The sequence below is a fragment of the Sus scrofa genome, chromosome 6 (genome assembly GCF_054392235.1).
Source record: "Sus scrofa isolate SSC_HxYL_T2T_F1_AM1 chromosome 6, Sscrofa_HxYL_maternal_Yorkshire_Landrace_v2.0, whole genome shotgun sequence".
NCBI classification, from domain to species: domain Eukaryota; kingdom Metazoa; phylum Chordata; class Mammalia; order Artiodactyla; family Suidae; genus Sus; species Sus scrofa.
This window is the reverse complement of record NC_139388.1, coordinates 57,742,273-57,765,417: the sequence shown is the minus strand read 5'-3', so window position 1 is coordinate 57,765,417 and position 23,145 is coordinate 57,742,273. Positions and strand designations below refer to the sequence as shown.

The 23,145-nt window shown below is 47.6% G+C and overlaps 2 protein-coding genes, 1 long non-coding RNA gene and 1 pseudogene across 14 annotated transcripts in view; 3 read left to right on the top strand and 1 right to left on the bottom strand.

Moving 5' to 3' along the window:
- Window positions 1-8,713: 8,713 nt before the first annotated feature.
- On the top strand, window positions 8,714-9,654 carry LOC102166857 (vomeronasal type-1 receptor 41-like; annotated as a pseudogene).
- Window positions 9,655-12,166: 2,512 nt separating this feature from the next.
- LOC102165847 (uncharacterized) lies at window positions 12,167-21,372 on the bottom strand. Of its 11 annotated transcripts, none has more exons than XM_084961632.1 (6): window positions 21,276-21,372; window positions 21,019-21,106; window positions 20,559-20,671; window positions 19,909-20,124; window positions 16,992-17,387; window positions 12,167-15,198 (listed from the first exon to the last, which is right to left on the bottom strand). In XM_084961632.1, the coding sequence occupies exons 4-6, from the start codon at window positions 20,017-20,019 to the stop codon at window positions 14,497-14,499; spliced, it is 1,209 nt and encodes a 402-aa protein (XP_084817758.1). In that variant the 5' UTR covers window positions 20,020-20,124; window positions 20,559-20,671; window positions 21,019-21,106; window positions 21,276-21,372; the 3' UTR covers window positions 12,167-14,496. The 11 variants fall into 11 exon arrangements, with proteins under 11 accessions (XP_084817758.1, XP_084817753.1, XP_084817756.1 ...); XM_084961627.1 differs by having other exon boundaries at window positions 20,564-20,671; XM_084961630.1 differs by lacking the exon at window positions 21,019-21,106 and having other exon boundaries at window positions 20,559-20,674; window positions 21,149-21,372.
- LOC146402406 (uncharacterized) lies at window positions 17,268-19,714 on the top strand. The gene is made up of 2 exons (XR_014806624.1): window positions 17,268-17,396; window positions 18,236-19,714. It is a non-coding gene; the product is annotated as an uncharacterized LOC146402406 (long non-coding RNA).
- LIG1 (DNA ligase 1) overlaps window positions 20,915-23,145 on the top strand; it is a 66,084-nt gene continuing 63,853 nt past the window's right edge. For both annotated transcript variants that reach the window (XM_084961387.1, XM_084961385.1), the window contains exons 1-2: window positions 20,915-21,099; window positions 21,240-21,321. The gene's annotated coding sequence lies outside the window, so the exon portion shown is untranslated. The remainder of the gene's footprint in view (window positions 21,100-21,239; window positions 21,322-23,145) is intronic.

Below are 23,145 nucleotides of genomic sequence, written 5' to 3'. Positions count from 1 at the left end.
CTGTGAATAATGCTGCTATGAACATAGAGGGGAATGTATCTTTTTTTTTTTTTTTTTTTTTTTTTGCTTTTTGCTTTTTAGGGCTGCACCCACAGCATATGGAGGTTCCCAGGCTAGGGGTCGAATTGGGGCTACACCTGTCAGCCTACACCACAGCCACAGCATCGCCAGATCCGAGCCTCGTCTGCGACCTACACCACAGCTCACAGCAATGCTGGATTCTTAACCCACGGAGGGAGGCCAGGAATCGAACCCACAACCTCATGGTTACTAGTCAGATTCGTTTCTGCTGCACTGCAATGGAAACTCTGGTGAATGTATCGTTTTGAATTCGAGTTTAGACTACATGCATGCCCGGGAGTGGGATTGCTGGATCGCGTGTTTTCTGAGGAATCTTCGTCCTGTTTTCCATAGTGGCTGCACTAATTTACATTCCCACCAACAGTGTGGGAGGGTTCATACGTCTTTATTTGTATAAGACGAAATTATTAGAGGAGCTATAAAGAACTTTTTGAATAATCTGGAAACATAGGTTATGTTTTAAAATTGTCACTTGACCCAAAGATCCATCTTCAGAGATCTAGTCTATGAAATAAGAGAGCCTATATGCAGAGACAGCATGGAAAGATAGAACCAGTTTATGTATCAGGAGAAAAAGAAAGCCAACTGAAATACCAGGAATAGTGGAATAGTTGGAAAGAAAATGGGAGAATCCATATGGTGGAAACTTCCATAACACTTTCAAATGAGTTTTTTTTTTTTTTTCCCCGTTAAAATTGCCAGCTTTATTCTTCTGGCTAAAAGATCCAGAAGTAATATGAGGCTTATATCTGTTTGTTTTTGCTGCAGTGTGCAGCGGCTTGATCTCAGTTCCCAGACCAGAGATTGAACCGGGGCTGCAGTGGTGAAAGTGCCAAATCCTAACCACTAGACCACCAGGGAACTCCTAAGGTTATATTTTTTCCCCATAATTCTTTCATCAAGAGGTTAGCTGCCCTCATTGCCTTTAGAAGCTGGTTGCTAATTATTCGATTGACTCTTAGTTATAAAGACACTTTCATTCTTTTTGAGCTACATGTTCATTTAAAAATACCTATAGGAGTTCCCATCGTGGCACAGTGGTTAACGAATCCGACTAGGAACCATGAGGTTGCGGGTTCGGTCCCTGCCCTTGCTCAGTGGGTTAAGGATCCGGCGTTGCCATGAGCTGTGGTGTAGGTCGCAGACGCAGCTCGGATCCGAGTTGCTGTGGCTCTGTCATAGGCCGGTGGCTACAGCTCCGATTGGACCCCTAGCCTGGGAACCTCCATATGCCATGGGAGCAGCCCAAGAAATGCCAAAAAAGACAAAAAAGACCAAAAAAAAAAAAAAAAACCTATAAGCAAAAAGAAAAAGAACTTGCACCACACAGAAATAAGCATAGTTAAATTTTTGACATATGTATGTATGAATACACTCTCCCCCCAATTTGTGATTTTCTCCTACAAATGTGAGCTGATACTAAATATGCTACTTGTAACCTGTTATGTTTTTCTTTACAATATGGAATGAACATATTTTCATGCATGGGTGTGAAACTTCCCAGTTGGAACAGAGACCTGGAGACTGTGTCAAAATACAAATTCCAAATGCTGGTAAGAAGGAAACTGTCTATCAGTTCACTGGTGACCTTGGTTAAGGTTTCCGCATTATCACTGCAGCAGCTTGAGTCACTGATGTGGCGTGGGTTTGTTCCCTGGCCTGGGAACTTCTTCTTGCTGTGGGTGTGGGCAAAAAATTAAAAATTAAAAAAATTTAAAAATTTAAAATTAAAAAATTAAAACTATGGGGTTTTTTTTGGTTTTTGGTTTTTGTTTTTTTTGTTTTTTGTTTTTTTTTTTGTCTTTTTGCCATTTCTTGGGCTGCTCCCATGGCATATGGAAGTTCCCAGGCTGGGGATTGAATTGGAGCTGTAGCTGCTGGCCTACACCACAGCCACAGCCACACCAGATCTTTAACCCACTGAGCAAGACCAGGGATTGAACCAGCGTCCTCATGGATGCTAGTCGGGTTCATTAAATGCTGAGCCAGGACGGGAACTCCTCTTATGTTCTTTTTGAATAAATGAGTTCCGCAGGAATCCAGAGGCTTTTCCTCCCTCTTCCCTTTCCCGATTTGGGGCACTCCCAAAAGACCAAGAGTCCTGGGAGTTCCCTGGTGATCAAGTGGTTAGGACTTGGTGCTTTCACCACTGCAATCCCTGATCTGGGAACTGAGATCCCACATCAAGCTGCTGCGCACACACAAACAAGACTGAAGTCTTGAAAGGATCGGGCCCTTTCTTCCCCGTAGCACCCAGAGATGGAAGACCACCTTCGTGACTTTCCCAGGTCAACCACCCTCTCATGCTTTGGTCGTGGCCAGTGTTGGGGCCGGACAGACCATTTCCAGGCACATTTTGGGGTAGAGGGACATTCACGTCTCCCAGGTGCCACATCTCTACATCTCACATCTCTCTGTGCCACCCTCACTGGTCCTGCTCCGGTTCCCCAAGACGTCTGATCGTTCGGATTGTAGGAACCTGAGGGCTCCTGGGTGTGATCTTTTGGTCCAATATGGGAAGAAGCAATGCCTCTGTCTCACTCCCCGTTGCCAGCATCCTCCTGCATGTTTGAAATGAAGTCTAGTCCCCAGGGACACCCAAGGGACATTGGGACAACAAATGTCACAATAGTATCTCTTTCTCTTCTGGGTCAAAATATTTTCTCATGTGTAAATTTTTTTTTCATTTTATTTTTGCCCAGCCTCAAGCATGCTAAAACCTTGATAGACATGTGGTCCAGCAACTATACCTCAAAACAAAAGCAAAAAATTGTAATAGACAAAGCCTGAATGAAATGGGGCAAATGTAAATGGCTGGGTTTTCGGATCAGTGGATATTATGAGGCTATAATTTTTTAAAAAAGGAAAACTCACCATTTGGGACCATTTGGATGCCCTCTGAAGGCATGGTACTTTGTGATATGTCAGACAGAGAAAGACAAACGGTATGCTCTCGCTTATACGTGGAATCTCAAAAAGCTTAACTCCTAGAAACGGAGAGCAGGTCGTCGGGGGCTGGGCAATAGGAGAAATGGTGAGATCGTGGTCAAAAGTTACAAACGAACATTCCTAAAATGAATAATTTCTGGGAATCTAATCCACAGCATAGTTACTATACTTAATAATCCTGCATTGTATTAAAATTTTTTTTATTACTCATGAATTTCATTACATTTATAGTTATACAACAATCACTGCCTCCCAGTTTTATCGCATTTCCATCCCAAATCCCCAGCGCATCCCCCCACCCCACAACCTATCCCCTTTGGAAACCATACGTTTTTCAAAGTCTGTGAGTCATTATCTGTTCTGCAAAGAAGTTCACTGTGTCCTTTTTTTAGATTCCACATGAACATTTGATGTTGGTGTCTCACTGTCTGACTGACTTCACTTAGCACGATCATTTCTAGGTCCATCCATGTTGCTGCAAATGCCGTTATTTCTTTCCTTTTAATGGCTGAATAATATTCCGTTGTGTACGTATACGACTTTTTTTTTTTTTTTTTTTTTTTTTGTCTCTTTGCCATTTCTTGGGCCGCTTCCACGGCATGTGGAGCTTCCCAGGCTAGGGGTCTAATTGGAGCTGTAGCTGCCACCCTACGCCAGAGCCACAGCAACCCAGGACCCAAGCCACGTCTGCAACCTACACCACAGCTCACGGCAACGCTGGATCGTCAACCCGCTGAGCAAGGGCAGGGATCAAACCTGCAACCTCTTGGTTCCTAGTCGGATACGTTAACCACTGCACCATGACGGGAACTCCGCATATACGACTTCTTGATCCACTCCTCCGTCGATGGGCATTTAGGTAGTTTCCACATCTTGGCTATTGTACAGAGTGTTGCAATGAACACTGGAGGACATGTATCTTTTCGAGTCATGTTGTTTCTGGGAGTCTAATCAGCAGCATGGTTACTATAGTTAATAACCCTGCATTGCATTTTTTTTTTTTTGGCTGCACCCACGGTATGTGGACGTTCCCAGGTCATGGATGGAACCCTTGCCACAGTAGCAACCAGAGCTGCAGCAGTGACAATGCTGGATGTTTAACCCACTGAGCCACCAGGGAACTCCAACAATACTGCATGGTGCACCTGACATTTGCTAAAGGAGTAAATGTGAAATGTTCTCATCCTTGACCGCCCCATGCAACCACATACACACAGACAGGAAATTATGGGAGGTGATTGAGATGTTAGCGAATTTTATTATGGTCATTATTTTGCAATATCGGTTGACATACAACTCTGTGAAGGTTCAGGGCGCTGACCCCTGCACAAGTGAAAATCCAAATATAACCGTACATTGAGCCTTCTGTACCTGTGGCTTTGGATCAGTGGACTCAACCAACCCTGGATGTAGAGCACTATAGTACATATTTAGTGGGGGAAAAAAATCCGTATGTAAGGGAACCTGCACCTGCTCAAACCCCTGTAGTTCAAGGTGTGACATCATTCAATGGAGTCTCAACGAACCTGTGGAAAAAGTAAGTTATAAAAGCAGGAGGCACAGCAGGCTCAGGAGGAAAAGGAACGTGTTCTCTGAGGAGCTGCTCTGGAGCCAGACTTTATCACGTCCTGGGGGACTGTCCATTCGTGGAGGGAAAACCAATTTCGATCCCCTAGATTCTGAAGTTGGCTTTAAGATGCAGAGCAACGGAGAAGCCTTTACATCCTCAGAGGGCGACTTGGCATCCTGATCAATAAACCTCAGGAACTTACCAGGAGAATCACTTGGCATCTGGGAGAGGGATTTGCGGCACCTCTGGGCATGTCAGGATGGTCCCCAATAGACGAGGTCGTGGAGGCAGCAGGTGACAAGGTGACCCACTGGGAGGAAGCCTTGCCCTCACGTCCCTGCTCTACAGTCTTTGCTGGTCAGACCCAGCCTTTCCGCAATGCCTCGCCTTTTTGGGGAAGCCAGATGCTCGCAGTAAGGATCTGAGACACGCAGCCTTGAGCATGAGGGGGAGGCATGAAGACCCTCCCAGTTGTCCCATCCTCCCCGCAAGCTTCCTTACAGAGACTTCCATTGTATTCAGATTTAACCTTCAGGTGTTCCTCTGTTGGAGAGAAGGGTACTTCTGCTTTTCTCATATCACTGCCCCCCATGCTCTTTTCCTCCACGAATGTCGCTTTACCTTCCTTCCTGCTTTCATCCTATCTTTCATTCATCAGTATCTCGTCCCGCTCTCCCGTACTGTTTCATTGCTGCTGTTTTGTTTCCATTTAAAACCACATGACCCTATTTATTAATGTTTTCAAGGTTATGGCCACGTCTTCAGCCTATGGAAATTTCCCAGCCAGGGACTGAATCTGAGCTGCAGCTGCGACCTGTGCCCCAACTGCGGCAACACCGGCTCCTTTCAACCCGCTGCATCAGGCTAGGGATGGAACCTGCACCTCCACAGCGACTCCAGCTGCTGCAGTCAGATTCTTAAGCCACAGTGCCACAACGGGAACTCTGTATCATACTTTCTTCATTGTATTTTTTTTTTTTTTTTTTGTCTTTTTGCCTTCTCTAGCACCACAACCGCGGCATAGGGAGGTTCCCAGGCTAGGAGTCAAATTGGAGCTGTAGCCGAGGCCACCATCCACCTGATAGCAAAACCACAGCCACGCGGGATCTGAGCCGAGTCTGTGACCTCACGGCAATGTGGGATCCTTAACCCACTGAGCAAGGCCAGGGATCGAATCCGCAACCTCATGGTTCCTAGTCAGATTCGTCAACCACTGTGCCATGACGGGAACTCCTCTTCATTGTATCTTGACTTTCAGCTTATTATTAACAGATATATGAAAATTCCACACACCTTTATCTATCTTTTCTTTCATGTCTCTTCTTGATTCTGTACATTTAGTCTGATGTATATTTACATGTGATAAAATTTGCCCCTTGAATTCACTTCATTCCTTTTCCAATCATCAGTAAGTCTCACTTTTGTTTTTTGGGTTTTCATTTTATTTTATAGATAACACCATTTGTCATTCTACTTTTATGGATAACACTGTTTATCAAATTATCACACATCATTTTCAATTAAAATGCTTTAATTACATGTAAGCAGATGTACACCACTGTTTTTTCTTATAGGTTTTACACATCTTTTGCCAGATATTAATTCCTTTGTTTAACAGTTTTTGTGATCTATTTTATGTATCCCTCTTGGGGTTTTTTGTTTTGTTTTCTAATGTGGGATCTAGTTCCCAGACCAGGGATGGAACCCAGGCTGCAGTAGTGAGAGTGCCAAGTCCAAATCACTAGAACACCAGGAAACTCCAATGGTATTGCTCTGTATTTATTTATGTGATTATTTTTTTCTTTTTAGGGCCACCCCCATGGCATACTTTCCCAGGCTAGGGATTACATTGGAGCTGTAGCTGCCAGCTCACACCACCACCACAGCAACGCCAGATCTGAGCCGCATCTGTGACCTACACCACAGTTCATGGCAACGCCAGATCCTTAACCCACTGTGCAAGGCCAGGGATTGAACCCACATCCTCATGGGTGCTACTCAGATTCATTTCCACTGAGCCACAATGGGAACTCCAGGTATTGCTCTTTATTTTTTTATTTTATTTATTTATTTTTTTATTACTCTTTAAATTGCATTTTAAAATTATTTTTTGCTGGCGTATAGAAACCCAAATAATTTTTGTTAATTAATTTTGCTTTCAGTGACCTTGAAAATCATTCTTAAATATTCCAGTAATTTAACCAATGATTCTACTGGTTTCTTTCTTAAAACTTAAATAATCTGTCAATGATTTAAAAAATGGTCTTCCAATTTTCTGATTATTATAGATTTCACTTTCTCTCTTTATAGGAAACCATGAAATCCGAAAGTATGAGGCATAGAAGCAGCGGTAGCAGGTATTTCTACTAAGTCTCAAATGGAGAGATTTCAAAACGCAAACTTAAAGATGATTCTTGACATTCTAGGTATAAGTTTTTAAATTTTGGTTTCTAATGATCCCTGGCCTGGGAACTTCTGCATGCCATGGGCACAGCCCAAAAGTATTTTTTTTTGGTTTATGCAATAGAGCTGGTGTTGTCTTTTTCACACTTATTTCGTTGCTCTTTGCTCCCAGAGGTATGCTGAGTGCATAATGTGACTAGTAGACTATGGTCACATGAGCTGAGCTCATCGTGTGGTGAATAGAATATTCTCCATTATTCCATCCTTAACAGTGATTCATAGATATTATTTGTATCTGATGTGTTTGGTGCACCTCAGCATTGAAGCATTCTTTGAGATATTTTCTGGGAGAATTTTTCCCGCTGTTCAATGTTATCATGAGGAGCCTTGCATATTTATGTCTTTCTATTATTTCAATATAATTTTTTTGTAAGTTATGTTTTCTAGAGTTGTGTCCCCAAATCTCCTCAATTTCCAAATTTATTGGCATAGACAATCATAGTATCATGTTATTTTTCTAATATTTGCCACTCGTCCACTGCTCTCTCTTCAACATTGTTAATTCCTGGAGTTTCCGTCGTGGCTCAGTGGTTAACGAATCCGACTAGGAACCATGAGGTTGCGGGTTGGATCCCTGGCCTTGCTCAGTGGCTTAAGGATCCGGTGTTGCCGTGAGCTGTGGTGTAGGTCACAGACGCGGCTCGGATCCTGTGTTGCTGCGTTTGTGGTGTAGGCCGGCAGCTGAAGTTCTGACTGGACCCCTAGCTTGGGAACCTCCATGTGCTGCGGGTGCAGCCCTAGAATTGACAAAAAGACAAAAAAAATTGTTAATTCCTGATATTATTGGTGTCTTCCTGTGGGGGAGTGTTACAGTTTCATATAGATTTTTTTTTTACTTTTTTTTTTATTACTCGATGAATTTATCACATCTGTAGTTGTATAATGATCATCACAATCCAATTTCACAGGATTTCCATCCCAAACCCAAGCACATCCCCCCATCCCCTAGATTTTTTAAACTATATGTTATTATTATTTTGAAGGACCTGACTTTTGAATTTGTTTTTCTTTTCCACATGAGGATTGTAATCTTTTTTTTTTTTTTTTTGGTCTTTTTAGGGCCACGCCCACAGCATATGGAGATTCCCAGGCTAGGGGTGGAATCGGAGCTGTAGCTACCAGCCTACCCCACAGTCACAGCCACAAAGTATCCAAGCCATTTCTGCGACCTACAGCAGAGCTCACGGCAACACCGCATCCTTAACCCACTGAGCGAGTCCAGGGATCGAACTCACGTCCTCATGGACACTAGTCGGGTTCATTACCACTAAGCCACTACGGGAACTCCTGTAATCTTTTAATTTTGGCCTTTACTTGTATCAATTCCAATCATCTTTTTAGAATCGATGGCTATTTCTGTCTACTGCTACCATTTTCTTTTTTCCCTCTGTTTCAATGAGCAATTGGAACTCTATTTTCCTTATAAACCTAATTCTATATCTAAGGTTCTCAAGAATTCCCCCGGACCAGGATCTGGAAGCGACACACCTTGGCCTGTCATCCAGAAGCGTTTAACATGCTTACATCTTAACCTCACACTGACCTCTGAGTCCTTACAGCCTTCCTCAAGCTCCATTATTTCAAACTTCACGGCATAATCGATTTTGTTTCATTTGATCTAATTACAGCATGTAAGACATCAATGCAAAAATGTTTCCAAGTGATGTAGTTTGAGGGCTTTTCTTCATATTTCAAATTTGTGTTGGGTTCATGGGAAACTCATTGCTCTTCATGTTCCATATGTCTGTCTTCTTAAATCAAAATCCCTTGAAAAAGTCTATATGATTTGACCCGACTTTGGTCAATGCCTCGTCTGCATGTTCAAGTTGATACCAGATAGCGTGTCATCCTTTGGAGTAAGCCGTTTTCTGGATGAGGTTGGGTGTGAGGTAACTTCGTTCATGCACAGAGTAACCCGGGGACTTTCCATCTGTACCACCGCCCTCCTGAGCGCCTTCCAAGCCGTCACCATCAGTCCTGGGAATTCTAAGTGGGCGTGGCTGAAATCGATAAACTCTGGGTGCATCTACCCCTCCTCCTTCTTCTTCTGGGGCATCGACCTGCTCATCTACATCCACATCATCAACATGGTAGAAGCGAATCCCAATTTCACAGCTGTTGGGTCTGGATAGTCTTCACTCCACTGCCCAACGAAGCAGTTGGTACACAACCGCTCAAGGGCATGTGTGAATGTCATAATAATTCGAAATCTCCTTTCTGTGGGCTTCATGGTGTGGTCCAGGCTCTACGTGGTGAATCTCCTCTGCTTGCATCACCAGAGAGCCTGGCATGTTCACAGCCCCAGCCTCTGGTCCCAGCCATCTCCTGAAATCAAAGCCACCCATACTATCCTTTGGTTGGCAAGTTGCTTTGTCGTCTTTTCTTTTTTAAACAACCTCATGACCTTCTATTTGTTTCACAAACCTGAGAAAAATCCAAGATTGGAGAGAATTCCTGGGATAATTTCACCCTGCTACTCAACCACCTGCCCTTTCGTGCTGATGCAAAGTAGTAAGATTACTTCCAGGTTAACATCTTCCCTTTCGAAGATAAGAAGGATTTTTTTTTCCTTGAAGAAAAACATCCAATAGGTGACCTCACACCCACAGGTCCTTGTGGCAAAGAGGAGTCTTTATAATGATTTGTAGAAGGAAAGAAAAAAAAACAAACGCCATGTGGATCTTGAACATTGAAATAGGACTAGGATGAAGTGAGATGAGCTATCTATTAAAAATACACCCAGATTTGAAGTCTTACCATGAAAAGGAGTACATAAATATGAAATTAATAACTTTCATTTTGATTGCTTGTTTGAGTACAATATTTGTGGGTAAATGAAATATATTACACATGGATGATGACAACTAAATTTATCTGCTTTCTTTTGCTCTTTTAAAAATGTGGCTGCTAGAGAGTTCCGGTCATGGCTCAGCAGAAACGAATCCAACTAGTATCCATGAGGATGTGGGTTCAATCCCTGGCCCAGCTCAGTGGGTTAAGGATCCGGCATTGCTGTGAGCTGTGGTGTAGGTCAGCAGCTGCAGCTCCAATTCAACCCCTAGCCTGGGAACTTCCATATGCCATGGGTGCAGCCCTAAAAAGCAAAAAAAAAAAAAAAAAAAAAAAAAAAAAAATGTGGCTACTAGAAACGTTTACATTACATTTGAATTCTATTTCTATCAAATTACACTCCTCTATGGCAGTCATGTATCTATGCAGCATACACATGGCATGCCTCACATGTTTCAGGCACCGTTTAAGGGCTGGGCATACATTCGTGAACAGCAAAAGCAAAATATAATTATTAAGGAGTTTATAGAAAATGTTTGTGGTGATGTCGGCTTCATAGAATGTCTTTGGGAGTGTTCCTTCTTCTTTAACCTTTTGGAAAAGTTTAAGAGGGATGGGTATAAATTCTTCTTTGTAGGTTTGGTAGAATTTACTTGTGAAGCCATCTGGTCCTGGACTTTGGTTTGCAGGGAGTGTTTTTATTACATATTCAATTTCATTTCCAGTGATCGGTCTGTCCAATTCATCTAGTTCCTCTTGATTCCGTTTTGGTGGCTCTGTGTCTCTAGAAAGTTGTCCACTTCTTCTAGGTTGTCAAATTTGTTCACATATAATTGTTTGTAGTATTCTCTTATGGGTTTTTTTTTTTTTCTTTTGTATTTGTGTAGTATCCGTTGAGATTTATCCCTTTTCATTTCTTACTTCGTTTGAGTTCTTTCTCTCCTCTTCTTAGTGAGTCTGGCCAGAGGTTTGTCAATTTTGTTTACCCTTTCAAAGAACCAGCTCTTGGTTTTACTGATTTTTTTTCTATTGTTTTTTGAATCTCTAGTCTATTGATTTCCTCTTTGATCCTTAGATTTCCTTCCTTCTGCTGAGTTTAGGTTTTGTTTGTTCTTTTTCTAAATCTTTTAGCTGGTATGATGTCAATTTGAGATTTTTCTTCTTTTTTGAGGAAGGCCTGTAATGCTATGAACTTCCCTCTAAGCACTGCTTTTACAGCATCCCACTGATTTTGAATGGTTTGTTTTCATTATCATTTATCTAAAGGTATATTTCATTTCCATTTTGATTTCCTCGTTGACCATTGGTTTTTTAGTAGCATGTTGTTTATTCCATGTAGTCAGTTTTTTCTCATTTCTTCTCCTGTGGTTGATTTCTTGTTTCATGCCATTAGGGTCAGAGAAGATACAGAAAGAATTTCTGCACTCTTAAAGTTGTTGAAGTTATTTTTGTGCCCCAGTATGTGGTCAATCCTTGAGAATGTTGGATGTGCTCTTGGAAAGAATGTATATTCTGATTTTTTTGGAAGTGATGTCCCATTCCTACGCTCGATTCCAGCAAAGGTACTTATATTATGCTAGAAATTACACAAGGAGGTAAAATATTTAAGGCATAGCATATGAAAAAACACCATCCCTAGAAGTTCCTGTGTTGCAAAATGGGTTAAGGATCCAGCATTGCTGTGGTTGTGGTGTAGGTCGCAGCTGCGGCTCAGATTCAACTCCTAACCTGGGAACTGGTGTGGCCAAAAAAAGAAGGAAAAAACTCCACCATTGTGAATGGTTGTGAATGCCTTAAATGTTCTTGGAGAGTAGTTGTATAAGCCTTCCTGGATCAAGTTGTGAAAAAGTGAGGCTTCAAATAGAGTGACAGGTATTAGACATGATACTACTGGAGGCAATTGTCTTCAATGGTCGGAATCTTCAGAGACCCAGATTAATCATATACATGCAGGGGTTCCCGCTGTGATACAGTGGGTTAAGAATCAGACTCTGGCAGCTCAGGTCGCTGTGGAGGTGTGGGTTCCATCCCCAGCTCTGGCGGTGGCTTAAAGGATCTGGCATTGCTGCAGCTGTGGTGTAGGGTACAGCTGTGGCTTGGATTCAGTCCCTGGCCCAGAAACTTCCCTATGCTGTAGGTACGGCCAAATATTCAATACATGTTAAATATATTCAACATGCCAGCATTCAGTGTATATAAAAATTGAATGAGATGCAGTGAGTGCCCATATTTGGTGATGGGTTATCTTTTTTTTTTTTTTTTTTTCTGGTGAGATAAAGGAGATTCCAAATACCAGATGGTGACTGCCTTAGGTTATCTGTGAAATTATCTTTATTGTTTTCTAGGTATCGTTTTCCAACTATAAGAAATGAATTCATATTGTTACCAAACAAGAAATACACTTAGAGACTTAAAAGCAAGATACAGAAAGGGTGAAGTGTTAAAATCTTCCTGTGCTAAGATTATTTTGGCTGTGATTGAATCAACCTCTCATTCTCTTCCTTCGCCTTCTTTCGTCCCTAAATGCAAGAGCCCATGCAGCCCACCCTCAATCCCCGTGACCCCCAGCACCTCTGTCCTCACTGGACCTGGATGGCTCTAGGGTGGATGGTTTCCACGTGGTCGAGGACCTTCTGGAGGCTCAAAGGAAGGATCTCTACTTATCAGCATGACATCACAAGGCTGGTTTCCGAAGATCCGATTTCATTTCTGCCTCAACCATACCCGTTTCAAAATACCTGTGGGGGTTCCCATCTCCATAAGCCTCAGTCGGCTCGTCTGTAAATGGGGGGGGGGGCTGTTTTCCCAGAAGTGAATATCCAGACTCAGAGCTGAGCGGGAAAATAACCCAACGCAAAATCCCACTAACCTCACTGCGGCAGGTTGGAGACCCCCCAGCAGACGGGGCTGGTCTCCTGGTCCTTGCATGGCCTCCCAAAGGGCACAAACAGAGGAGGGCAGCACATGCCCCCTCTCCCAACCAGAGGAGAACTGACCAGAAGGAAGACATTGGCTTTGCAGACAGAGAGGTGCATGCCGGGCTCACATTCAAGCACCCACAGCTTGGACCAGCACTTGGGGCGTGACCCAGAGGTTTCTCAGGCCACAAGCCACCACGGGGACGTTCTCATGACCAGAGGCCCTCATTCGCAGAGTAAATTAGTAACAGCTACAGGGCCACCTAATGGGTCATTCGCGGTAGCAGCTCTGAGTTTACACCACATAACCCGTGTACTGGGTTGGGTATGTGCACTTTCTGCTCTGGGTGAGATTTATACATGTCCCCTCCCCTTATTTTTGATATTTTTGCCATTTCTTGGGCCACTCCCGTGGCATATGGAGGTTCCCAGGCTAGGGGTCGAATCCGAGCTGTAGCTGCCAGCCTACGCCAGAGCCACAGCAACGCGGGATCCGAGCCGCATCTGCAACCTACACCACAGCTCACGGCAACACCGGATCCTTAACCCACTGAGTGAGGCCAGGGATCAAACCCGCAACCTCATGGTTCCTAGTCAGATGCGTTAACCACTGAGCCACGACAGGAACTCCATTATACGTGTTCCTCTTGACTTTGCAGGAAAAAAGAAAAAGAGAAATGTTTTGTGAAAGCCCCTCTGCAAAGCCCTTCTTGAGAATATCAAGAACACGAAGCAGCTTACCGGGACCGTGGTGTGTGGCACGCCTCCATGCCTTTGACCTGTGGGCCAAGAGGGCAGCAACTGGCCACCTGTGGCTCTTGAAAGTGCAGTTGGTTCAAATTTGGCGAGTTTGACTATTCACTTAAATTTTGGTGAACGCCGAATAAAGATCGGTACCCACGTTAACAGAGTCGTTCCAGAATGGACTGCCTGGTTATGTATGTATGTATGTATTTTGCTTTTTAGGGCCACGCACACGGCCTATGGAAGTTCCCAGGCTAGGGGTCAAATTGGAGCTGCAGCTGCCCGCCTAGGCCACAGCCACAGTAACGTGGGATCTGAGCTGCATCGGCAACCTACGCCACAGTTCATGGCAACACCCGATCCTGAAGCCACTGAGCAAGGCCAGGGATTGAACCTGCATCCTCATGGATCCTAGTCGGGTTTGTTAACTGCTGAGCCATCAAGGGAACTCCAGGATTGCCTGGTTTTGGATAATGTCCTATGGTTATCTAAGATGGGCTCCACGGGGGAAGCCGTGTGAAGGCACATGGGAAAGTCTGTGTGATATTTGCAACTTCTTGTGAGTCTATTTCAAACCAAAAAGTTACAAAAAACAAAACAAAAAACCAAACACAACTCTTCCACAGGGGTACTAGCCACAATTCAAACGCTCAAAAGACCACATGGCTGGTTGCTAAGATATTGGAGGGCACTGATGCCAAACTTTCCTTTCTTTGGCAACCCCAAAGCATGTGGAAGTTCCCTGGGACCGGGGTCAAACCTCTGTCACGGCACATAGGTGCCAAGCCGGAATGGTGGCAACACTGGATCCTTAACCTGCTGAGCCGCCAGGGAACTCCCCCAAATATTTCTCTCGCTGCAGAAAGTGCTATTGGACTGCACTGTCCTAAAGAGGGCCTCTCCTGGACATGGTTACTGCTTGTATAACGGCTTTGGGGACATGGAGCCCTCCTTGGCTCCCCGCTACCCAGCACCCAGCCCTCACCCATCCCCATGCACCCTCTGATGCTGCTGCAGGTTGCTGGGATGCGCGAAGCCCTTGCCGCAGATGCCGCACTTGTAGGGCGTGTCCCGCGTGTGCACCTTCTCGTGGACCGCGCAGTAGTTCAGGTCCTTGAAGAGCTTAGGGCAGAAGCGGCAGGCGTGGGGGCGTGTGGCGCTGTGCACGCGGCGATGCTGCAGGAGCAGCGAGGGCCTGGCGAAGGCTTTGCCGCAGGTGTCGCAGGGGTAGGGCCGCTCACCCGTGTGCATGCGCCGGTGGATAGACAGGTAGGACGACTGTTTGAAAGCCTTGCCGCACGTGGCACAGCGGTAGGGCCGCTCGCCCGAGTGCACGCGGTGGTGAGAGGCCAGCGCATTGGACTGCTTGAAGGCCTTGGCGCACAGCGGGCAGACGAAGGGCCGATCGCCCGTGTGCACGCGCTCATGCACCCGCAGGCTGTGGCCGTAGGTGAAGCGCTTGCCGCACACCCCGCACGCGTGGGGCTTGTCCTCGCAGTGCTGCCGCCGGTGCAGAAGCAGGGCGGGCCCAGCTGCGAAGGCCTTGCCGCAGTCCGGGCAGGGGAAGGGCCGCGAAGGAGCGTGCAGAGGCTCATGACGATGTAGCTCGTAGGGGGTCTTGAAGCGCTTTGGGCAGGATGCGCAGGAGAACGGGCGCTCCCCGGTGTGGATGCGGCGGTGCTCCTGGGGATGGGGACAGCACGGGGAGTGAGGGCGGGGGCTCCTGTCTGCAGGACACGCCTCTCCAGGTAGACGCACCCCTAGTACTTGCCGGTCTCCGGTCTCTGGTCTCCGGTGTCCGGGAGAGAGACCAAATGAACTTAGACCAACCATCTAAACTTTTTTTTTTTTTTTTTTTTTTTAGGGCCGCATCTGAGCACATGGAAAGTCCCAGGCTAGGGGTCCAATCAGAGCTGCAGCTGCCGGCCTACACCTCAGCCACGGCAAAGGCCAGATCCAAGCCGTATCTGCGACCTACACCACAGCTCACCACCAAGCGGTATCCTTAACCCACTGAAGAGGGCTAGGGATCCAGTCCGAGTCCTCATGGATACCAGTTGGGTTCTTAACGCACTGAGCCACAACAGGAAATCCCAAACATTTTCAAAATTACAAATCAGAAGTCCCCGATGTGGTTCAGTGGTAATGGATCTGACTAGTATTCACGAGGATGCAGGTTTGATCCCTGGCCCTGCTCAGTGAGTTTAAGGATCTGGCCTTGCCATGAGCTGTGGTGTAGGTTGCAGATGTGGCTCGGTTCTAGAATTACTGTGGTTGTGGCATGGGGGCAGCTGCAGCTCCGATTTGACCCCCAGGCTGGGAACTTCCATATGCCGGGAGCGCAACCCTAAAAAAGAAAAAAAAAATTACAAATCAAACCATTAAGTAAAATACATTTCAAATAATAATAAAATGAAATAGGTGCTTCCTCCGACCTGGACAAATGGACCTTCACCATGACCTGGAAGGCCATGTTCAAAGTCATAATTTTTGGAATTCTTAGAGTTCCATACACTAGAACTTGGGGGCCCAGGAGAGCCTCCTGGAGCTTCTCAGGCCTCTGGGGATATGGCACCCACAGAAGGACAGCCCGACCCACATCCCTAAGCCTCCCTGCCACCCTTCCAGCCTAGTGCACACACGCTGCTGGCAGGGCAAAGTAGGCCCCTGGGATGGTGGATTCAGAGAGAGCCCTGGAAGTAGACCTGTGGCTTCTTGGAATTTCAAGGTCTCTTGTCCCTTTGGCTACACAAGGAGGGGCAGCAGGAGAGGGGCACCCGTCACGTGAGGGATCCAGGGTAGGGCCCTGAGAGTGGGGGCTGCCTCCGCTCTAACTCCTGGCTTCTCTTTCCTCCCATCATGGCCCTTGACCCTCTCCCCTTGCCCTCCCTTTCCCTCCCCAGCCACGGAAGCCTATCTTTCCAGTACGTTCTCCAAATCTAACCCCTATCTCCTTCTTACCCTCCTCAAAAATCTTTCCCTATTTCCCATCAACTCATGGCCACCCAGCGACCACCTCCCTCAGTGGTAGGTCTCCTTTCTCTAGGCCTCTCTCTCGTCTTTCCTGGGCTTGGTCTACCTTCTAGCTCATCTCCACATTCGTTTAACTCAACCCCACCTCTGCCATCCTGCCCCCATTCCCTTCCATCCCAGCCACATCTCCCTCTGCAGTGGGCTCTGCCTCTCCCCATCCACCCCAGGTACCTCCAGTCCAAAGGCCCCGCTCACCCTGGTCGCAGAAAGGGCCACCCCTCCGTTCAAAGCAGGACCTACAGCAGGTCCACCGCCCTTCCCCCGCAGGCCCCACCCCCTCCTACAAGCCCTGCCCCTTTCCTTCAGGCCCCGCCCATCTCTCCTCCACCGCCCTGCCCCTTTTCCCGCAGGCCCCACCCCTCTCTCCAGACCCTGCCCACCTCCCCGTGCCCCGCCCAGCCCCGCCCATTTCCCGCGGGCCCCGCCTCCCCTCGGCCCCGCACCTGCAGGTTGCTGGCTCGCTTGAAACGCTTGCCGCAGGCGTCGCAGCGGTGAGGGCGCTCGTCGCTATGCACCAGGCGGTGGCTCTTGCAGTCCGAGTGGCGTTTGAAGGCGGCCGCACACAGGCCGCAGCGGAAGGGCCGCGCCGCAGTGTGCACCACCTCGTGGCTCAGCAGTTCCCAAGCGCGCTTGAAGGCTTTCCCGCAGGCCCCGCAGCTGAACCTCCTGAGCAGCCCCTCCCGGCTCTCAGAGCTGTCGCGGAGGGAGCCTGGCGCCCTCTTCGAGGAGCGCTCCGCCGCCGCTGCCGCGTCCGGAACCAGCCGCGCTGTCGAGTACGCCCCGTGCTCATCGATGAGCTGCACCAGGACCGGAGCCGCATCCTCGGCTCCTCCGGGAGCCTGGAAGAGGTGAAGAAGGGGCTCGGGTAATCCCCCCATCCCACCCCTGCCCAGGCGTGACTGTGAGCTTGGGGCTGCAGCCGCCACACTTACAAAATGGGCAAATAACGGGACCGACCTCCTGGAGCGGTGATGCGGATCAAGAGGGTTAAGATTGAAATCCTGCTTCCCCACCCCACCCCTGCCCCTCCTGGCGCCTTCCTGTCAGCAAAAGGGAGCTCCTCCTTTTCTTCCAAGTGCTCGGGGCAAAAACCTGACACGCCTTTCTCACAGATCTTCATCTAATCTCTCATCAAGTCCACTGACTTGAAAATACATCCAGAATCCGACCACTTCTTTCCATCCCCAAGGCCAGCACCCTCCTGGAAGCCAAAATCATCTCTCGGGCTACCGCCATGGTCTCCTGAGTTCTCTGCCTCGACGCCCAAGGTCTGCTCCCCACATAGCAGCCACAAGGCACCTATTAACACCTAAGTCGGCTGAAGTCCCTTCTCAGCTCAGAGCCCTACCTGGCTCCCCTCTAACTCAGAGAAAAGCCCAAGTCCTCACTCTGACCCAGGAAGTCCTTCGTGACACGCCTGCCTTTCTTCTTTGACCTCATCGCTCACCCTCACCCCTGGCTCACCAGGCTCTGGCCACTCCTAAGGCATCCTCAAGGTTCCCTAGCAGAGTGGTTGCCTAGAGCCCTCTTCCTCTCAAAAGCTGTGGGGTTCCTCCCTCACCTTTGTCAGGTCTTTGGTCAAACGTCACTTCTCCTTCAGCTCTTGCCTTACCACCCTATTTAAAATGGAAACTCATGCTATCCCTCTGACTTTTCCTACCCGCTTCCTGGCTTTATTTTTCTCCAGAGTACTTATCTTTGGATGTGAGCCTGGAGCTGTCTGTGTTCCTCTTTTGCACCCTGTGAGAAGAGTCAGCCTGGCAATGAAATATCCATAGAAGAAAACAACCCCCAAAGAAGAAAGAGATGGCTTCCTGATGAGCACCTAGATCTAGCTACACCTGAAGCATCCTTTCCTCCATTCTGGTTAGGTCAGGCAATACATTACCTTCTGCTGCTCAAACAAGTTTGAGTTGTTGTTGTTGTTTTATGTCATATGGTAGGCTGAAGAATGGCCTCTAAATATATCCAAGTCCTAAATCTCTAGAACTTGGGCTTGTTGCCTTAAATGGTAATAGAGGAGTTCCCTGGTAGCATAGCAGTTAAGGACTTGATGTTGTCACTGCTGTGACTCGAGTTCCAACCCTGGCCCAGGAACGTCCGCATGCCACAAATGTAGAAAAACAAACACAAACAAACAAACAAAGGGTAATGGAGACTTTGTAGATATGATTGAATGAAGGATCTTGAGATGAGGCGCTTTTCTGCGTGACTCTAAATGTAACCATAAGTGTCCTTATAAGAGGGAAGCGGAGGGATATCTGATGCTGAAGAAGATGGCTAGGTGACCCCAGAACTAAAAGCTGCTGGCTGTGAAGACAGAGGAAGGGTCAGGAGCCGAGGAATGTAAGGAAGCTCTGGAAGCTGGAAAAGGCAAGGAAATGACTTCTCAGGCGTCCGAGGCAGCACAGCCTCGCTGACACCTTGATTTCCACCTTGTGAAACTGATTTTGAACTTCTGAACTACCAACTGTAAATGAAGAAATGGGTGTAGTTTTAAGTCACCCAGTCTGTGGTCCTTGGTTTCGGCAGCCATAGGAAACCAGGACTTGCCATTGGCAGCCCAGACTCCAAACACAGAGGGGACGCTGGTAATAAAAACCTTTTCTTTGGCATTTATTCAACACTTGCTGGATATTAGGCACCAGACCAAGTGCTCACAATAAACTGAAGCTCAGAGATGGTGAGTCACTGGCCTGAGGTCACAGAGCTTGGAAGCAGAAGAGGCAAGATTTGAATCTGGGAAGTCTGGCTCTAAAGCAGCCCTCACCAGTCCACGGTCCCCTGCGAATTCAGTGACAGGGTCAGAAATAACATTAGTTATTGGATCCTCAGGGGATGTGGGCACTGTTCTGAGCAATTCATGTGTATTAAGTCCCTGAACTGGAGTTCCCGTCGTGGCTCAGTGGTTAACGAATCTGACTAGGAACCATGAGGTTGCAGGTCCGATCCCTGGTCTTGCTCAGTGGGTTAAGGATCCGGCGTTTCTGTGAGCTGTGGTGTAGGTCGCGGACGCAGCTCAGATTCCGCGTTGCTGTGGCTCTGGCGTAGGCCAGCGGCTACAGCTCCGATTAGATCCCTAGCCTGGGGACCTCCATATGCCGCGGGTGTGGCCCTAAAAAGCAAAATAAACATTAAATAAGTAAATAAATAACTAAATAACTAATTCATTCTGGAACAACTCTGTTAACGCGGGTACTGATCTTTATTCGGAGTTCACCAAAATTTAAGTGAATACACAGCAGTGTGTCCATGGGCCAAGTCACAAAGCCAGGAAGTGATAGATCTGGGACTCACACTCACTCACAGCTGCCTGAATCTCTGCTCCTACTGGGGTGAGGTGGGGATCAGGGAGCTCACCTCTTCTTCTGGGACCTCAGGCTCTTCAGGGTGTATCCTCAGCTGACCTGGATCGAACCCCAGACAGTCTGGGGGGTCTCCAGGACCCGCTTCTCCGTCTCCTGCCTTCATGAGGTGAGGTCTGTCCCTGACTCAGTCCTTGGGCTCCAGATGCCAAAGAGAGGGTGAGGTGAGGCTGCTGTCAGTCAGCTCCCGGTGGTGAGGAGGCAAAGGGGGCTGAAGAAGAGAGAAGGGGTCTGAGGCGACAGGGAGGGCTTTTTCCATGCTGCTGGTGTTGGGAGAGGGGTCTTATCTGCCCTAGAGGCCCAGGGAGGCCATCTCTCTCCAAGACTCTCCTGGGAAGGGGTGCGTGTGTGTGTGGGGGGGTGACAGTCGCACTATACTCTCCATCCCCACAGCCTTGAATCCAGGTCATGCGTGTCCTTGCCCAGCCTCCTCCCGGGCCTCCCTGCCTCCAGTCTCCCCTCTCCAGTCTGTTACCCACACGACCCCAAACAGGTCTTTCTACGGCCAGATGACCTTGTCCCTCGCCTGCTCACGATCCTCCCATGGCTCCCCAGCACCATGAGACAGCGTCAGGCCCCTCAGCCTAGCAGTCCAGGCTCCCTACATACTCTCCAGCATCATTTTTGATATATTTGCCCGCGGACCTTACATTCCGGCGCAGCCCCCTCTTCTGCAAATAGATCCTTAACTCTTCCACTGTGGGGCGTTTGCACCTGTTGTTCGCCCGGATCTCAGAGCCTCTGTCACAGTCCAGCTCCTGCTTCAAGGCACAATTCAAACCTGTTACCCGCGCACACACTCACCCGGACCCTCCCCATTCATACATGAAGAGGTTGCTCCTCAAGAACTGCCCAAATCTCCCCAGACTAACAATGGTCTCTCCCAACCAACTCCGTCCCCCTCAGTCGGACACGCAATGAACTCGCCCACCCCAACCTCCTACCTCCCCACCAATGAACCCGCCCATCCAGAGGCCCCGCCTTCTTTTCCCGATAAAGGTCTTCCAGGCCCCGCGCCCTTCCAACAAGGGTCTCCCGAAGGCCTCTCCGCTCCTCTTCCAACCGTGTGGGCCCCCTTTCGCCCTTCCCCCCATTTTCTCCTGACCTCCGTGTCAATGGTCTCGCTCGCCGAATGGTCCTTTCCGCCCCCAGGCCCACTGCCCCCCATCCCTCTTCTGGAAACTTGGTACGTCCTGGAGTGGTAGAAGAGAACGGGAATCGGGCGAGACCATTACCAGAGCGGGGGGTGGAAGGTGAGGTGAGCCATGAAGGGAGTCCTTTCAACTAGGGACTGACCAGACCTCTGGCTTCCCTGGTGCCTTTCAGATTCGACCTGTATCTCTCCAAACTCCGCTGCCTCACCTTTCGGTCCAGGTATTCTGCCGGTTCACGGGAGTCTCCATCCACGGTAGGATTCTGGGCCCAGTGCCTCTGGCTCTTCCGAATGCGCATGCGTAATGCCTGTCTGGTACCGTGGCTGGTTTTTATCAGGTTGACCCGGCGAGTTTTCCCTCCCTATGGAAATTTGGAGCATCACCAAATTCACCTCAAACGCCAACCCACAGCGTCCGCCTCTCAAAAAGAAATGGAAAGGGCTGATATATAATGACAAGCAATTACCGATATGCTTAGCATGTGCTAGATAGTATAAGCATGTGATTTTTAGTTCTTAAAACGGTCTGAGTTACTATTATCCCTATTTTCCACATGGAGAAAGCGAGGCTCAATGAGAAAGAGCCTCAAGTGCATGACCACGTATTGGGAGCCTGCTGTGTATGACTCCATCCCGGCGCTCTTTCTGCTAAAACGAAAGCTCTTGAAAGTGCAGGGGTGGACGGTTCCCGTGGTGGCACAGCGGGTTAAGGATCTGGCTTGGGTCCTTGCTGTGGCGTGGGTTAGATCCCTGGCCCTGGAACTTCGCATACCCCGGGCTTGGCAAAAAATAAAAAAGTGTGGGGGTGGAGGTTGAGGGAGGACCTACCCTCTTCTCTGCTGTGTGCCCTCGGATAAGTCACTGAACCCCTCTGATTTAATTTTCCCAGCTGGAAAAAACGGACACAATCCTTATCTCCTGGGGTGTATAGGGGTGATCCTATAGGTGACCCACCCAGCAGACCCACCTAGCACAGTGTAGTTCAGGGATAGTTAAATATCAGCATGGAGGCAGGCATGGGATTTTGATGGGTAAAGAAAGCCAGATGGAAAGCTATAAAGAGAGTTCTGGACCAAATGCGTAGAGATTTACTGCTACCCATCACCGGCCAGTTGTTGCTACAAAGAACACAGTGTTGCCAGAGAGTCTGAGATGGCCTGGCTTCAGCAGAGTGGATTTCAAACCATTTTGCAACTCCAGGCTTCTTTCCAGGTGCAGTGAGTCCAAGTGGGAACAGACTGGGACGAAAAAGCAGGACCCTGTGTATCCCAGCTCTGGCTTTAACATCAGTAATAACTTTGATGATGACAGGCCGTCTTCGGAAAACATCCCATGTGTTATCGCAGTCAATCCTCAAACTTATGTGATAGATATTCCCATTTTACAGATAAGAAAACTGAGGCACTGGGAGTTTAATAATGCAGCAAATAACAGTGAATCTGCTAAAACATCCCAAGTCCTCCTCTACCAGACCCTCATTTGTTTTCTAATGTAACCCTTGTGCTCCATCCTTTCTTTAATTTTTAATTTTATTTTTTAAATTTATTTTTTAAAAATTTTATTATTGTTGATTTACAATGTTCTGTCAATTTCTGCTGTACAGCAAAGTGATGTGGCTACACATATACATACATTCGTTTTCTCACATTCTCCTCCATCATGTTCCATCACAAGTGACTGGATACAGTTTTCCCAGGGCGATGCAGCGGGATCTCATTGCCTCTCCACTCCAAATGCAATAGCTTGCATCTACCAACCCCAAACTCCCAGTCCATCCCCCCTCTCCTCTCCCCCTCCCCCTTGGCAACCACAAGTCTACTACCTATGTCCATGGCTTTGTGTGTGTGTGTGTGTGTGTGTGTGTGTACATAGGTTCATTTGTGCCATAGATTCCAGATACCCATCTTCTTTTATCACCTCAATTCCTGATATCAGTTCCTCTCCTATCCCCCTCAACTTCCCTGTGACTCTGTTTATCTAAAACTCCCAATCTCCCATGTCATATCTCTGCTCTCAAATTCTGAATCTCTTCCATTCATTTCATCAACAGTTTATGGAATATCCCCTCTGTGCCGGGTG

What these genes read in the sequence shown, in the direction of transcription:
- LOC102165847 (XM_084961630.1), bottom strand. Translation starts at nt 20,019, where the DNA reads ATGAAGGCAGGAGACGGAGAAGCGGGTCCTGGAGACCCCCCAGACTGT. An exon ending in CTGAGGTCCCAGAAGAAGAG is followed by an intron (nt 17,388 to 19,908) that starts GTGAGCTCCCTG and finishes CACCTCTTCCAG; the next exon opens with GCTCCCGGAGGAGCCGAGGA. An exon ending in AGCGAGCCAGCAACCTGCAG is followed by an intron (nt 15,199 to 16,991) that starts GTGCGGGGCCGA and finishes CCCCATCCCCAG; the next exon opens with GAGCACCGCCGCATCCACAC.